Source organism: Amphibalanus amphitrite, unplaced genomic scaffold (assembly GCF_019059575.1).
Source record: "Amphibalanus amphitrite isolate SeventyFive unplaced genomic scaffold, NRLGWU_Aamphi_draft 000738F_arrow, whole genome shotgun sequence".
Taxonomy (NCBI): domain Eukaryota; kingdom Metazoa; phylum Arthropoda; class Thecostraca; order Balanomorpha; family Balanidae; genus Amphibalanus; species Amphibalanus amphitrite.
In genome coordinates, this window is record NW_024882232.1 from 201,236 (window position 1) to 217,052 (window position 15,817).

General features: G+C 52.6%; 2 protein-coding genes across 4 annotated transcripts in view; one reads left to right on the forward strand and one right to left on the reverse strand.

Annotated features, from left to right (window-relative positions):
• Positions 1-1,221, reverse strand: part of LOC122365407 (signal transducer and activator of transcription 5B-like) — a 60,784-nt gene extending 59,563 nt beyond the window's left edge. For all 3 annotated transcript variants that reach the window (XM_043336605.1, XM_043336602.1, XM_043336609.1), the window contains exon 1: positions 977-1,221. The gene's annotated coding sequence lies outside the window, so the exon portion shown is untranslated. The remainder of the gene's footprint in view (positions 1-976) is intronic.
• LOC122365406 (transmembrane protein 132E-like) overlaps positions 1-15,817 on the forward strand; it is a 65,834-nt gene that overhangs the window by 15,270 nt on the left and 34,747 nt on the right. Inside the window, exons 3-5 of the mRNA XM_043336600.1 lie at positions 6,407-6,568; positions 9,645-9,858; positions 11,158-11,301. Of these exons, the coding sequence (XP_043192535.1) occupies positions 6,407-6,568; positions 9,645-9,858; positions 11,158-11,301 (520 nt within the window). The remainder of the gene's footprint in view (positions 1-6,406; positions 6,569-9,644; positions 9,859-11,157; positions 11,302-15,817) is intronic.

The window sequence follows — 15,817 nt, forward strand, 5'->3', positions numbered from 1 at the left end:
TTTGACAGCCTCAGGCAGGTGGTCCGTCTTGGCAACGGCGAACGCCTCCAACGAAGACCGCAGCTGGCCGATCTCCTGCTGCAGCTGAGCTATCCTTGCATCCTGCTGCGACCCACCTCCTACCTCTGCATGAACAGCTGACGCTACAGCACCCCGGGGAAGGGGCCCAGTACCTGTATGCGTCGATGGGTTAGCAGCGCGTACCGCCTGGACGACCTCCTGGCGTTTATGCAGCTCTCGGATCACCGCTACAGCCGCAGACAGTGACTCAGGATTACGGTGGCACAGTTTCGTCTGGAGCCACTCATCCCGAAGTCCACATATGAACCGACTCGTCAGGGTTTTCATCACGAACGCCCTCTCTGCATACGTTTCCTCAGGACCTTTTCCCTCCCCTGACGGACCGGTAGAATGAGGGAACGCAGCCCGCCCCAGTCTCTTAATACGGTCAGCGAAGCTCTCAGCTGATTCCCCCGGCGACTGGGAGGCGCGCCCCAGCTCGGCCTGCGCCTGTAAGGGCTCGATTAACCGACCAAACCGGACCCCAAGTCCTGACTTTATCTCAGAGTACGAACTGTCACCCTGATACAGCGAATGCGCATAATCGAGTGCGACGCCATCCAGCAGAGGCAACAGCCGCTTAACTCGCTCAACGTCTCCGAGTCCCACCGTTAACGACTCGAAACGAGATATCCACCGCTCCCAATCATCTGTCTCTATACCCGCAAAACGAGGGGTTCGCGATACCAAAATAGTGTCGTTGAAATCCATGGCCAGCGGAAACAATTCACCAAATTATTCAAAACTGCACCCAGGCGGACCGCCTTATTCCTAACGTTCCCCTCAGAACAGAAAATATCGGCGTTCTATTTTCGAGCAAACCGCCCGCTTTTTGTCGAGCACAGACTAGTTACGACAATCAACATTCATGAACTAAATTTCAATAAATATCATCAAATGAAATTAATGAACTCACCCTTTGTCGTCTTCTGCAGTCCTACCGACCGCGCCAAATGTTGCGGGAGCAGAACACACTCAGACTCGATGCTTTACTGTATTATCGGCAGAGGCCCAAACAAGAACCACAGAGCCAACCGCTCGTAACCACGGTCTCCCTGCCTCTCCCGGGCCGCCGACCGCCCAGCCAGCGCCAGCCCTCGACCCCGCCCGAGGGCCACGCGGCAGGGGCGGCGCCGGGCGCGGCCAGCCGGGGAGGCGCCACGGGCGGCGCCAGGCATGCCACAACGGGCGGTCACAGCCGCCCGTAACAAAGGTATGCAATGCGATGGAGAAGTATGCAGCGGGCGGCACCTTCCCACCGGGCCGCGTGCTCAGGATGGATGGCGGGCGGAGCGCAGCCCGCTACGTGAATGAAGCGGCAGCTAACGGACGGACGCCAGTTCCCGTGCGACTGAGTCGAGCGCTGCCAACTCTGCCGCTGGCAAAGCTACTTACTCGACCGCGGGCTGAGTTACTCACTAACTCGACCACGGGCCGAGTTACTAACTCGGCGGCTCATGAGCGGCTCGGCGGCGGCACGCACCACCAGTCGGCTGGCACGCCGCGCGGCTATTCCTGAAATGTCGCCCGGCGCCCACCCCACCGGCTCCCAGGGACTGTTCACTTCACAGCACTTGGCAGCGCCGTTCAAAGTCCGGGGACTCAGCCCGCCGGCGCTGATGGCTGTAGGCAAAATATTTGACGGGCATCACTGATAAAACCAAACGCTGACGGTAGCCGCTAAGAAATTCCCAGAAAATGGAGACGGCTGGAAACCATCGCCCAAGCCAGAAATGTTTTAAAATAGTTTGGTAAGAGGCTTCAGTTAAATTAAAGCCCTCGTTCGACACAGATTGAGAAGATTATAGAAACAAAATGAGCATTTATTTGATATTTTTCCTCATGCTGCGTGATGACCATTCGGCAAGCAGCGGCCTTGAGTTCGACAAACTTCTCGAGCAGCCGTCTGCCTCAGCCTATACTCGTATTATCTCTCGCTGTCCCAGAGGCGTCAGCGAAGCCCACTAATGACGCCCGGGCGTCCGTCAGCCTGACAGTTAACTGCCATGAGCGTCAGTCATGTCTTGACAGCCGCATGACAGTGGGACGACACCAGCCACTCAGCGTTTCGTTTCATTACTCCCACGAACCTCTCGGCTACCATTTCGATAACTCTCAGCCAGCACGTGTCGGGGGCCTCTTTGGGCGCGTGCCTGCAGGCTCAGATGAGGTGTAGGTAACGACCAACGTAGCACCATTACCGCATTCCCAGGGGTGCGTTATCCGTCCACTAAGGTCACGACATTCGGCCTCCTGATGAGTCTCGGTGGACACATCAACTACAGTGCCAGCAACGCGGAACTTGGGTGTTATCATCTTTGTGCCACAAGCATTTCTAAGTGTTCCAAAAAGCAATGTAAAAGTATTGATCTGGTATATGATCACTGATCAGTGATTAAGGGCGCAGTATTGGGTGATTTGGCCGGCGCGCGTGCCAAGAGGACGCGTCTAATCGCGTCAGTGTCGACGATCGGCAGTTTCCAGTCGGCGTCGCTCGGGCCACGCACTCGCGCTGTAATCGATGGAGGAATCGATGGGGCCGACGTGGCGGCTTCACAAACTGCGCTCCGTGTGGGCGGGCCGCCGCTGCCGCCGCTGCCGGTACCGCCGGTGGCGACGGTAGTGGAGGGGCGGTGCCGCCACCCCGCCCGGGGCGGCGGGGGTGGTGGTGAGGGGGGAGGGGCGGTGACGCTAATGGTGATGCGTCGATGAGGAACGGAATCGGCACCTGCTGGTGGCGTGCTGAAGAATTGGAAGGTGCGAACGGTGCGTGCTGATGGGGACTGTAAATGGTCATGACTGACGATATGTCTATGACGGGACTCTGAGCACACGCCACTCTGCGATAGCCGGGTGGAGACGGTAGGTATGCGGTGCGTCGCGCCCGGCGCCGCCCAGTCGATAGGTGCCGTATCTGGCGCCAGTGTTCGCCGTCACTGGCGGCCGATCATCGCTCACCAGTCGTGTCAAATCATGTCTTCATTCATGAATCATGTGCAGCACGCCGCTGAATTGCAAATTGATTTCTGCACGCTGTCGAGGCATTTGAAGACAATGGTTCTTATCGCTGCTGACAAATTTCCAGCAGGCGGTATTATGTCGACAAGGGTGACAGTGAGGCTTGCTTATTGCTCGTGACTGATGACATACCTCCCCTCGCACCGAGATGGCCTAGAGAAGAACTTCCTTATGCAATATGCATGACACTGTCAGCGAATCTGCAATTGAAACTTAGCGCAGAATAACACAGTGTTCGCCTCTTTTCGTTGATAACAAGCCATTCTTCCTGGCTATATTAAAGCTTTCACATTTCAACGTTTGGCCACCATCCCTGGTTTTACCGATGCATTACACCAACGTCCACTGGCATCGTATTTCCTCTCCGCCTACATTTGGAGCTGGCCGGTTCAGCCGCGGATACCGCCAGGTTACAGGGAACAGTTAGCTGTTGCCAATGCCGAGCCCGTGCCGGTGGGGTGTTTGGTTCCCACGTCCGAAACGGAGCCGGTGGAACTCGACAGCCGCAGCTCCCAAACGGAGCCGGTGTAACTCGACAGTTCGGCCGTGTCGATAATCCGCCAGGCGTTCGGACCGGCCGACGGCGAACGGTAGAGGGACGTAGAACGGTGGGTGGCGGACGCAGTACGGTGGTCGGTGGTGGGTGGTGGGTGGAGGGCGGTGGACGGCAGTGCAGTGGGGACGGTGGGTGGTGGGCGGTGGACGGCAGTGGGGACGGGACGGTGGGTGGTGGGCGGTGGACGGCAGTGGGGACGGGGTGGGTGGTGGGCGGTGGACGGCAGTGGGGACGGTGGGTGGTGGGCGGTGGACGGCAGTGGGGACGGGACGGTGGGTGGTGGGCGATGCCTGTGGTGGCTGGCAGGTGGCGGACGCAGATGCTCAAAATAGGAAATACTGGTTAGGTGCACCTAACTAGATAAGAGGGAAATTAATTTCGCTGAAGATACTACATTGCTGCATTGCGTCGAACAGCGAACGAATAATGCATTCAGTCGGCCACCCACTGAAGTGAATCTCTCAGAATCCAGCAGATAACTGGGAAACAGGGGAGAGTGTGCTTGTTTTCCAGTTACGCCTCCATCACAACTTCAAATCTCTTCAGACAGAAACCCGGTTTCATCCTCGCAAGGGAAAAAGGAAAATGACGAACACTGCTTAAATATTTCTGACCATGCTTCAAACGATCTTATACGATATTCTGTTTGAAGTAAATATTCGACAGAAAGTGCTGTGTCAGAGAACAATCAACAATGGTTCACAATGTCAGGCAAGTAATCTTGTTTAGATGTAAAACGTTTCTAATGGTGACGCACTCTTCAATCCCGCAGCAGACATCCTGAATTCCCGTTCTATTAAACACAAATACGCTGCGGTCTACTTTCTACTACTATTGATTTTCGCCACTCACAACGATCTTGTGTTTATTCACAGATAACAGTAGTACTACTGTTATCTGTGGTTTATTTTATAAAAGTTAAAAAGACGATTTGAACTACGTTACTACGCATGTCTCAAGACATGGAAACTGGAAAGCCTCATTGTTCTCATCGTTCTAAATGCAACAGAGTCCATTTTTGGGCAATGTACGACAGCGCAGTTTCCTCGTGACCCCGCTCAGCTCATTGCACATTGCACGGTCAAGTCATGTTCATGCCACAGCCGACTAACTGCCCTTGCCAGAAGTGACCAATGACCTCATCAGACAGTGAAGTGCAGAAAGTGAAACCAATTGTAGGCGTGACCCAGTGCCCGAGGGCTGCTGACTAATACGCTCGGCGGCTCCGCGAGCAGTGGCCTGACAACATGCAGGGTAGGCGGTATGGAAATTGTGCATTGCGCACTCCGTGAAGTTGCGCTAGAAGGGCAATCAACCGTAAATAATTACATGATATTTTATGAGCATTGTTGCAGCCTGCAGGCAGTCTATTTATTTCGTTATCACGAATTCGACATCAGTTCATTATCGTTTCTCATAGTCAACCCACTCTGGCTCAAAGTCGTTTCTCTTATAACTTCAATGCGAGGTTATTTCGATATTGCTGTTATTGCTATGCTATTATTGCTGTTTGGGTGGGTGCGTCTCACAATTAGATGAATGTGAACGAATATGAAAAATACGAACATTGAACACATACATGAGCGATTAGTTGCTTTCGACATTGGTGACTAGGCAATCTAACAATTTTCCTCGCAGAGCCCATAACTTCTCAGACCGCCTGTGGATTACGTCAGAGACGAGTTGAAATGGGCCACCCTGGAGACCGGCCGCCCGTGCCTCAAGTGCCCACACCTCGCCTCACTGACACCATTGTGACACTCTGCATGGGTCACTTAATATCACACTCGGTGCTCACCTAATTAGGCAAAGAAGGGTGTTATACAACGACGCCGACCGGTTTCCCAACCTGGCGTTATCATATCTGATAGGCACGATTAGCAAACTTGAATAGGTGAACTGAATGTGTTGACGACCAAAATGGCGGTTGTTTTCGAACAGATAGTGATGCAATGCATCCCATTTCTCTCTCTCTCTCTCTCTCTCTCTCTCTCTCTCTCTCTCTCTCTCTCTCTCTCTCTCTCTCTCTCTCTCTCTCTCTCTCTCTCTCTCTTTCTCTCTCTCTCTCTCTCTCTCTCTCTCTCTCTCTCTCTCTCTCTCTCTCTCTCTCTCTCTCTCACCCTCTCCTCTTTCTTTCTCCCTGTATATCTCTTTCTCTCTCCTCCTTATACTTCGCATCTAGATTCCTATTTTTCATTCTCTCCTTCCTGCGGCTATCCCTTTCTTCTCTTTCTAATGGAGTGTCCCCTGTTTATGCACTCATCTCCATCCTCTTTTATTCAGCCCCACTTGTCTTCGCACCCCGTCCATTTAGCCGCCACCCCTGCGCCGCCCGACCACTTAGCTCGTCTGGGTTCCGCCCTGCAACCGGCGCCGCCCTCTCTTCTTCCCCTTGCACTCATCTCCGCCGCGCGGCGCACGGCCCGTAGTATGCGCGTCTGCAGTGTGTGTGAGCCCCGCGTCCCGCCTGCTTCCGAGGGCATGGGCCGTGACTGGCGGATGGCGCGGCTGTCTTGGACGAATGTGGTGCCTAACGTCGCCGTTGCCTGCTCGTGTCTCTGACACAGCCCGCGCTGTCTGACCCTGTCGCAGTCTGCATGTCTCTGACCACGCCGTCGTTGTCTCACCGTCGTCTCACTGTCTCCGCCGTCTGCTCGTGTGTCTGACACCGCTGTCTGATGTGTCCGACTCTCAGCTGTCTGCGTGTATCGTCTGTCTGATGACTGCTGCCTTCTGCGTGTGTCTAATTCCGCTTCCGTTGTCTGCCGGCAGGGCCCGCGTGCGTCACGACCTGCAGGTACTTGGCGCCGAGCTGGCCTCTGAACGCTGGAACATCAGCGTCACGTCCAGCAAACGGCGCGGAGCTGTCACCGTGACGGCGTACGGCCGGCAGGGCCCGCTGCCGGCCGTCACCGAATCATCCAACACAGACGGGTGAGTGTTGAGCCGTCATGGACTCATCCAGTACAATACAGACGGGTGAGTGTTGAACCGTCATTGAGTCATCGAACACGGGTGAGTGTTACAGACCCGGCGAACACCGATGGGTGAGTGTGGAACGGTAGAACCGTCACGGACCCGGCCAACACGGACGGGTGAGTGTGGAGCGCCGCCGGCCGTGCTGAGCGCCGCTTCCACGGCTGTGATTAGGTGCGATGTTCGCATTGACCATTGCCATCGATCAGCCTGGATATGGGCAATCTACCGCGTCAGGGCGGCGGCGTGCATCAGCCATGTTCCGGGGGTCATTGGACGGGCTGGATGAGCAGCGCACAGCGTGACTCGCATGCAAATCATTCAACAGCATTCGACGATACAGGTGTAACACTTCGAAACTTAGCAAATCTCCAGGTCGATGTTACTGATATCAATGCCTACATGCAGACAGGCAACAATGTAGGGACTAGTGAAAATAACTTTACAACTATTGCCTTAATTGCTACCACGTTAGTTTGTCAAATCTTAACAACTAAGAAGGGTCTTTGATTCGATAATTTTCTTTTTTTTTTTTGCTAAGTATTGATTTTTTTACCTCGTTCAAATATTTAGTCATTCCTTTTTTCTGCGTCATCTCCGTTCCGGTCGGGGGATGATCAGTGGGGCGGGCTGCGATGCGCCGGTCAGTGACCGTGCACTGACCCTGATAGCCGGGCGGGGCGGCCGCTCGCTGGCCACCCGATCGTGATTTGATGCGCGTGCAATTTCATCGTGCAAAGCGGGTATAATATTCACGGTGGATCCGCCTGACAAAGCGTGCAATTTCGTTGGTAAATGAGCGAATTCCACCGTACTATTTGTAGTCTTGCCGAGTCGCCGGCGCGTTTTATGCTGCCTAATTCCTATACTCATGTTTCAATTGATGTTATCAAGGTGTTCTGCTATCAGATAGGGATCAGCGGATTGTTAATTGTAACCGAGGCCCCGGAATAAGTTTTCCCGACATATTTAGTTTGCAAACACACGCACGATTATCATAAATATATCGTTGGCCAGCAAGTACTAAATGTACTCGCACCAAACTAATAAATTGCATACGTCAATTCCACTAATAACCGCTCCACCGGAGCTGGTTGTTTTGTCTGGAGGGTGGCCTCCTCTCCCCGATCCTGTCACGCTGCCCGCTGGAGCCGTGTCCACTCGGCTGGCTGGCGGCGGGTGTTTGCTCTCCGGTGATAAATAGAGCCGCCATCTGTCCCTCTCGTCTGCTCGGCGCTGTGGGGACGCACGAGGACACGGACACAGGGAGCGCCGCCGTGATTAACTGTCCGTTTCCGGTCGATTGCGCTCCATGAAAGCGGCCCGGTCGGTGATATACCCGGGGTGAACTCCATACACCCCGCACCCCTACCTACCCATCCAGCGCGCCACTCACTCCGGAGTACCACAAACAGCGCCGCGCGCGTGGCCGGTCGTATTCAGTGCGCGGCGGGGGGGGGGGGGGCGGGGAGGGTCCATCGATTATGCACGTGCTGGCGGTGAGGCGGGCCGCCACCGCCGCCTGCTACCGTTTGGTGGAGAAGGGGAGAGGGAGGGGAGGGAGAGGGGGGAGGGTGGCCGATCGGATGGCCGGCCCTCAGCCGGGTACCCGCCCCTCCGAGTGGAGGGTCAGCGGTGATATCGGGCATCGGAGGGCGATCGGATTACGAGTGATCTGAGCGACGGCAGGAGTGGCCGCAGAGGAGGAGAGAAGACCTGGATGCACTGCAGCACAAATGCACATGCAGCTTAACCAAATATAGCAACTAGCAAGGAATGTGATTTAATTATAACGACGCATTTAAGGGCACTAAAATTCGCTTCCTTTTATATGAAGTAATCCGTCTCTGTCTGTCCAAAAGGTCCCATGTAACCGCTCCCGTCCCTGTTCTCCGGCTGACGGGGTGCTCAGTGAGGCTCAACTGTAGTGGGCGTGGGGGAGGGCCGGGAACAGCGAGTGGGTGGGATCGGGAGCACGCGCTGCCGCCGCGCCGGCCTGACAGCGTCATCACTCAATCTCCATCGCCCCCGCCGCCCCCGAGCGGTGCTAAGCCGCCTGACGCCGGACTCGCGGGCGGGTCGTTTTTGTTCTGACCCGCTCTGGGTCGGTGTTGCGCTGAGTAGCTGCTGCTCTACAGGTCGGTGGCTGGGGCAGATGGTGTGGTAACATCCACTGCAGGGAAGTCTGGGGGTGAGCCCGCTCTGTGGCGGCTGCGGGGAGCCATACCCTGCTCCTATATCCCACTGTGCACTGGCGCCGTGTGTGGCTGTGTGTGCCAATCACACATTACCAGGTAGCGACGCTATCTGATCGTTCGTACGTACATACATCAGGTCAAGGTGCCGCTGTGCCCGCATCAATCTGATCATCTGCACTCGGTATGTCTCCTTGAGCTGCGGGCAAAAACAGCGCCCGGTGCCATTATGCTCCACTTACACTCGATTGAAGTCCCGCCGGGCAGAGCGCAGGCCACAGTATGGTGCTCTGCGCCCGGTGAATGGCTATACAAACCGAGCGGCGATGTTTTGCGGCCGGCGGAGCTGAATGCAGTCACCGGAGGCCGGCCGAGCCGCGTACCTGCCGCCGACCGATACGCGCCGACCGCCAACGGCAGCCAGATTGACTGCGTCATTAATTCACGTCCGAATCGGGTCGGAAGCGGTCGCCATTAATTACTGACAAGTCCGCGGGCCGTTCGTTATTTGGCAGCCATCTGTTTTCGTAGACACCGACAGGTTTGGACAGATGCGATCGATATGGTGACGGATCGCCCTTTGAACGACGAATTCACAGTGGGAGGGACGCTGATCTATTTGTGTGTGGCTTTGTGTGTATTTTTGTTGTTGGTTTTGTATTTTGTTGACGAAAAGCGTCGCTCATGATGAAAAGATTTACACTTTTGTTTGATAAAAATTCGGCCGACACGCTTACCTGGAGAGTGCAGCTTTGCCTTAGAGCATACAAGATGTCCACACATCCTGCTGCTCCGTAAGGCATGCGAGGTGTTAACGCTGCCATCATGTCCTTCCGCAGGGCGTACGAGGTGTTTACGCTGCTGCTGCGCGTGGAGGAGCACCCGGAGCTGCGGGAGGGCGGCAAGGTGATCTGGAGGCTGCAGTACCTCTCCGGAGGACGGCCACAGGACGGTGACCCGGCCGGGGACCAGCGCAGACACCCGCGGCGGAAGATTGTCACCCAGCTGAACCTGCAGAAGGACGACACACAGATGGTGCTGCCGATGGCCAAGGTGAGGCGGCAAAACTAGACCTCGTCCTGTTTGTTAATTTTTCATTCAAAAGGCTGACTGTTTATTTCACCAGTCATTTGTTTCCATTTTGTTGCAAGTCGTGGTGCGGTGTTTAGAACGTTTTCAGTAAATGCGAATTTGCACTGGGGGAAAAGCGTAGATGCTGACGACTGCATCTGGCACGGCCTTACATGTGGCATTACCGCGACTCGTTGCGGTTGTTAGGTGGCCGGTGTGTAGCGCGCTGTTTGTAGCATTAGGGCCGTGTTCTGTTTGACCGGCGTGTTTTACTGCTGAGCTGCCGTGTTTTGCCGGACGTCGGGCCGTACACAAGGAGTGAGGCCGAGCTGATGTCAGGCCGAGCTGCTAACCGGCTGTAAATGTTCTAATTGGGAGCCCCGAGCCGGGCATTCCAAAAGGGATTATCACCTCACCAGCATTCCGTTGAGCGTTCTCGCAGAGCCTGTGGTTTCCCTTTCGAGTATTTAATCTACAGTAATTGCGGATGAAATGCTCATTTTCGCCTGCAAACATCCCTGGCAGGCTAAATCCCGTCCCCAACGTGTAATGACATCGTCGTCACTGAAGTTTTATTTAGGGTCAGTGAATCGCTTCATGTCACCATCATAGACCACTGTATTACTAATATAGAGTAGTCGTCACCATGCATTACGCATTTCGTAGACGATCGCAAAATTATGTGGTCCCTTTGGCTTTGTCCCTGTCGTGTCTAATGTTGGCCGACAATCCATTTTTGCCGCCGAGTTCGTATACGAGCAATGTATTGACGTTGTTTTCCTGGCACTGTGGCCTAAATTACGGTAATAGGTTCGGCATTTACCAGTGCGTTATATGTCTAGCGTTGTTACATTGATATTGTTCAACTCTGCACGCAAGAATAACTTCAAATGACTGTCATACCATATTTACTCATCGAGTCAGGCAATATGTCAACAGAGGTTAGGTATAGCGTTGAGCCCTTCATGCGGAGTCTTGCAAACAAAAAAAGCAATGCGAAACGTATTATTAGGATATTAGCTAAGCTTCAACGCAACCGAAGATGACAAAATGGCGTTAAGACATGTGTACTTTCTTTTGGACTAGATTAACAGGTTATACATATGGCATCGATTCGGCATTAACCAAATTCCTTACCAAAACTCAGTGATTGATTTTCGACTTAGTTCATTGACCTCTCAGCTCATATCCTCAATATCTGATATCTGCCCTCTGACCTGTGGTCTGTAACCTCTGACCTGTGACCTCTGACCACTACCCTCTGATCTATCTGTCCGGCAGACAACCGACCTGGTGAACACGGCCATGCTGACGGGCGCCCAGGTCACCGAGCCGCTGCGCGTCTTCATGGTCAGCCAGTCGGGAGACGTGGCCGACGTCACACTCAAGTCCTCCTGCAAGTCGACCGACGAGAGCGTCCTCAAGGTGGGTGCCAGTGGGGTGGAGCCGTCTCTCCGGGGATGGCTTGGAAGGGAAACTGCGGAGGTGGGACGTAGCCGACACTCTAATGCATACTGCTGCTGGAGGCGTTTTGCCAATGAGCTTGCAAAATGTTAACTTGCCCGTTAACTTGAAAAATGCAAACCTAGCCATATGTAGTTCGAATTTCGGTTCCACCTTCCTATCCACCGTCTGGCTTCTGGCTACTGAGATACCGGTATGCAAATTGGAAATGCAACTGGAATACGAATAGGCGATATTTGAAACGGTGCGATCAGGTTGGGTCAGTTGTATCGACACAGTTTGTAATGTGGTCCCTCGCGCAGAATAATAATGCAAGAAAGGAACCACGCGATCACAGCTTAAAGGAAATACATTCATCATCGATAAAATGAGCGATAAGCAAAAAAGCACAACTTGTTGATCAGTTTGTATCTAATATTTAATGTTTAAAATGTTTAATATTTGTTATCTGTTCTGCCCACGTCCTCTTTTGTTTCTAAGTAAAAAATACAGTTCTAACATATCTTTCTTGTACCTATCATTCGTTTCTTTTCATTTGCATGCAATTTCGCTTTCTTTCTTTCTTTCTTTCTTTCTTTCTTTCTTTCTTTCTTTCTTTCTTTCTTTCTTTCTTTCTTTCTTTCTTTCTTTCTTTCTTTCTTTCTTTCTTTCTTTTTCTCTCTTTCTGTCTCCTCTCTCTCTCTCTCTCTCTCTCTCTCTCTCTCTCTCTCTCTCTCTCTCTCTCTCTCTCTCTCTCTCTCTCTCTCTCTCTCTCTCTCCCTACGAGAAAATAATGGGGAATATTTGTTTCTGGTCCCTAAAAAGCTGTTTCTGGCACCTAATTGCTGATCAGCCCCAAAATGCTTATTAGACCCTAATATCTGAATCTGGCACCTAATTGCTTCCACACAGCCTTAAGTTGCCAGATCGTCTAGTTGAACTCCGTATTTGCTGTTTGCTGATTCAGCACCAAAACCAAAACATCCAGCACCTATTTTATTCCACGTTTGCCTACCTAATTCGCGTAATCTTCCTGATTTTATGTATCCTAACAAACATGGACGTTGCATTCGGTGATGTCAAGTGCCATTTTCGCCAGTGGAGATAATGATTAATGCCATTTCTAGCCAAAAGAGAATCACTAGCCAGTTATAATGGTGCAGCATAGCACCTATACCAGCCCGCTATGTAGAGACTAGAGATTATTGCACCCTCAGCCATTTTAACGTGAAAAGTTTAGATCCGTCACTTCCAGCCAGGCTCTCAGGTCATAAACTGGAGTAAAGCAAAATGTAAACTCTGAACAGACATGCCACGCTACCGGCCCTCTTTTCAATATTATTAGCTTTCTGCAATCATCGTCTGACTCCATCTCGATCAAACGCAGCATCCGGTTTCTACCGGGGCGTTTGACTGACCGGCCACACAATAACCAAAAACAAAATCAAAGCTTCATGCACACATATGACATAAGTAAGAAACGGATGAAAAAGGCACAACCACGGCACAACTCTGCGCGGCAAACAACGGACAATGTCCCACGCAAGATCCCGCGTTTCTTCAGCGGCCTTGAACGGGATGAAAACATTACATTTCTTTTTTTGGAGCTATTTGATGACGTCAAAAAATACAATACCCATTTCAATGGTCAAAATCGAGACAATTACTCACAAAAATGTTTCCCTTTAAGCATTACAAATAAATGCTTTTAAATATTTAAATGACATTGTTTTTTTCAAACAAATCAATATTTTTTGCTTACTTAAACGTCATATACAATGCTGAGATCACTACGGGGCTGTCTTAGAGTGTAGCTGCACTGGCAACCTTTAGGCTAGACTCCAGGGGTCATTATACCAGAACAACATGATTCTACCAGCCAGTAGTTCATTTTTCTACTAGATTGGTGCTACGCTCAGCATTTAGGTGCCAGATTCAGAAAAAAGAGTAAGGCGTACCGATGAATAGGTGCCAGAAACAGCTAATTAAGGTCATTTTCCATGATTGGTGCTGGTATCCACCAAATAGGTGCTGAGGACCAATTCTGGGGCGAGTCAGCTTTTAGGTGCCAGAAATAGCTTTTCTGGGACGCAATTAAATGGCGTCCGAAAATAATGGAGGCGCGGTGTGCAGTAACACGACAGAGTTGTGTGTTCACTGGCGAGCGGCGGCTTATTTCCTCTCTCGGCGGCGCTGTAGTAAATCTTCACCAGCCCGCGGAATGGTCTGGGACCGTCCCCGCCCGCCGCCGCGGCCCGACGGTCGCAGTGCGCAGCGTAATTCGCACTGATGGATGGAGCTCAGCCCAAAGTCCCCACAATGGAACGTCGGCTCAGCCTCGGCTATGCCGCGGGGTGTTCTACGAGCCGGACTTATCTGTCAAAGAATTTTCAGTAGATAGGCTGTCATTGTTGGCTCTCTGTCACCTTCATTTATCCCTTTCATGGATTAGCTGATGATATCAGATGGATGGATTTGAGGTGATGGATGTTTCCGATTCGATCCTAGCACTAGCGATCAGATGACGTGCGTATTTCAATGGTCACATCTTTTATCTGTAGACCTGGACTGGGATGTTCAAACCGAGTATTCACAATAGGTGCAACATATCAATCTTACTACGGCCAAGTCCAAGTTGCTTGCCTTCTAAGCCGGATCTGCCGACGCCGTCTTCTGCTCTTTGATGATGATGATTGTGGTTGGTCAGCGGCAATACATATTTCTCACAGAAATAGCCTACCCTTTGACATAATCAGAAATCTACACTCTTGATTCTTTAGATACCTAACCACAAGCATTTACGGTACTCCGCTGCTTTTATTGGTGAACTGTGTATCCAACTACTGTGCGTGTCGTATGAGTAGAACTCGTAAGTTTCTAATTGCTTTCTACGTGTCTGAGAGCCAGGTTGCTACCCTGCCTACGTAAATGTATTTTCACGCAAACAAACAGGAACTAATTTGTTCTTTTCCACAACTGTGGCATGCAAGGTGGTTTTAAAGACGTTACGGATTTGTTTGTGAAAGGCTTAAAACAAAATGAAGACCAAGCAGCTTACCGACCGCAATATAGCTTAAACAAACGGTCCGACATTTTCTTTGCTTTAATCAGCTTTTGCTAAGCACCGAATAGCGGTTTTAAACCGACATGTGGCAGCCAAAGCACGCTGTGATAAGTAGCTGCCGCGGTATTTCTCGCGTCGTTGCTCAGTCCGCTGCGGGCCAGTTCCCACGTGACCGCTGCCTGCCCCCGTTCAGTTCCTCTGTTCTCCGTGGGTCACGTTCGCTCCATAAGCGTTCTGCCCACGCGACCTCTGGGCGCGCGGGCTCAGTCTGGCCCCAGACAATGATCCGGCAATGCGCGGCCGGCCCGGACCCAGCGAGCGGCGGCAGAATTCCAACAGCGTGCCCACTGACCGCCGGCCAGCGGAGAAGAGCCCGTTTCACAGCGAGCAAAAGCCCGTGTTGAAAATAACGCACGGCTATGCCTACACATTACACAACTTAGGCTAAAAGCGCTGGAAAGAAGAATGAGTTTGCTTGTTTCTCTGCATTTTTTTGCAAGAAACTATTTGATGATTGTCGGCCTGAATCTATGATCTTTTTATTTGCCCAGTAATACTTATCGCGACGAGATGTTCTACTGTTCTACTAGTTCATGACGCTCTTCTCTGAGCACTACCTACATGATCATTACTCACCAATGTAACATTTTTAAAGTCAATAGGTGCCTGCCTTGATTGGTCCTTTTTCTCTGTGCCGGTTTCTTTTGTTACTGTAAACAAATTAATAATTAATCCCTTCACTGCATTTGTTTTCAACTGGATCAACCCTGTCTTGTAAGCAAGACACCTCTAATCTCTGGCCTTGTGCACGGAGCTGCGCCTGCCTCCTGTGGGTATCGTCTGCGGGACGCTGATTGAAGGCGGCGGGGTGCGGACCGCGGCGCCGACCACCGCGGCCGTCCCAGCGTTATTGGAAGCGACACCTGCTCCCCGGGGGCGGCGCGAGCCTCTGTCGGACCTCACGGCGCTCTCCACACGTCACCGCCGGCCGACGCGTGTCCACCGAGTGGATAAACAACCGCCCGAGTGTGGACGGCAGCGCAGCCCGAATGGACGTCGGCCACGCGATGCCGCCCACCCGGGAGCACCTACCAAACTGATGGTCTCGGTTTGTGCCGCTGACCGGGTCTGTCGCGGTGTGTCGCCTGTTGCGTTTTGTTGTGACATGCTGCGGCTGTGGCGGTTGTACTACATGCCACGGGTGCCGCCTCAGGCGTCAGCGGCAGGGTGATTGATGACGAATGGGTTTGGCGGGCTTCCTTCCGGCCTCCCACGGGGTTGGCCGCCGCCCTTCCCGGCGCGCCCGATCGGCCGCGCCGCTAACGTCATTCCTCCTCTGAAGGGGAGACGGCATCCGGAGACCGGAGGGGCTCCCGGGAGCTCCACGGCACCGCCGCCCTCCCACTGACCCGCCGCGCCGCCGGCCGGCCTGCC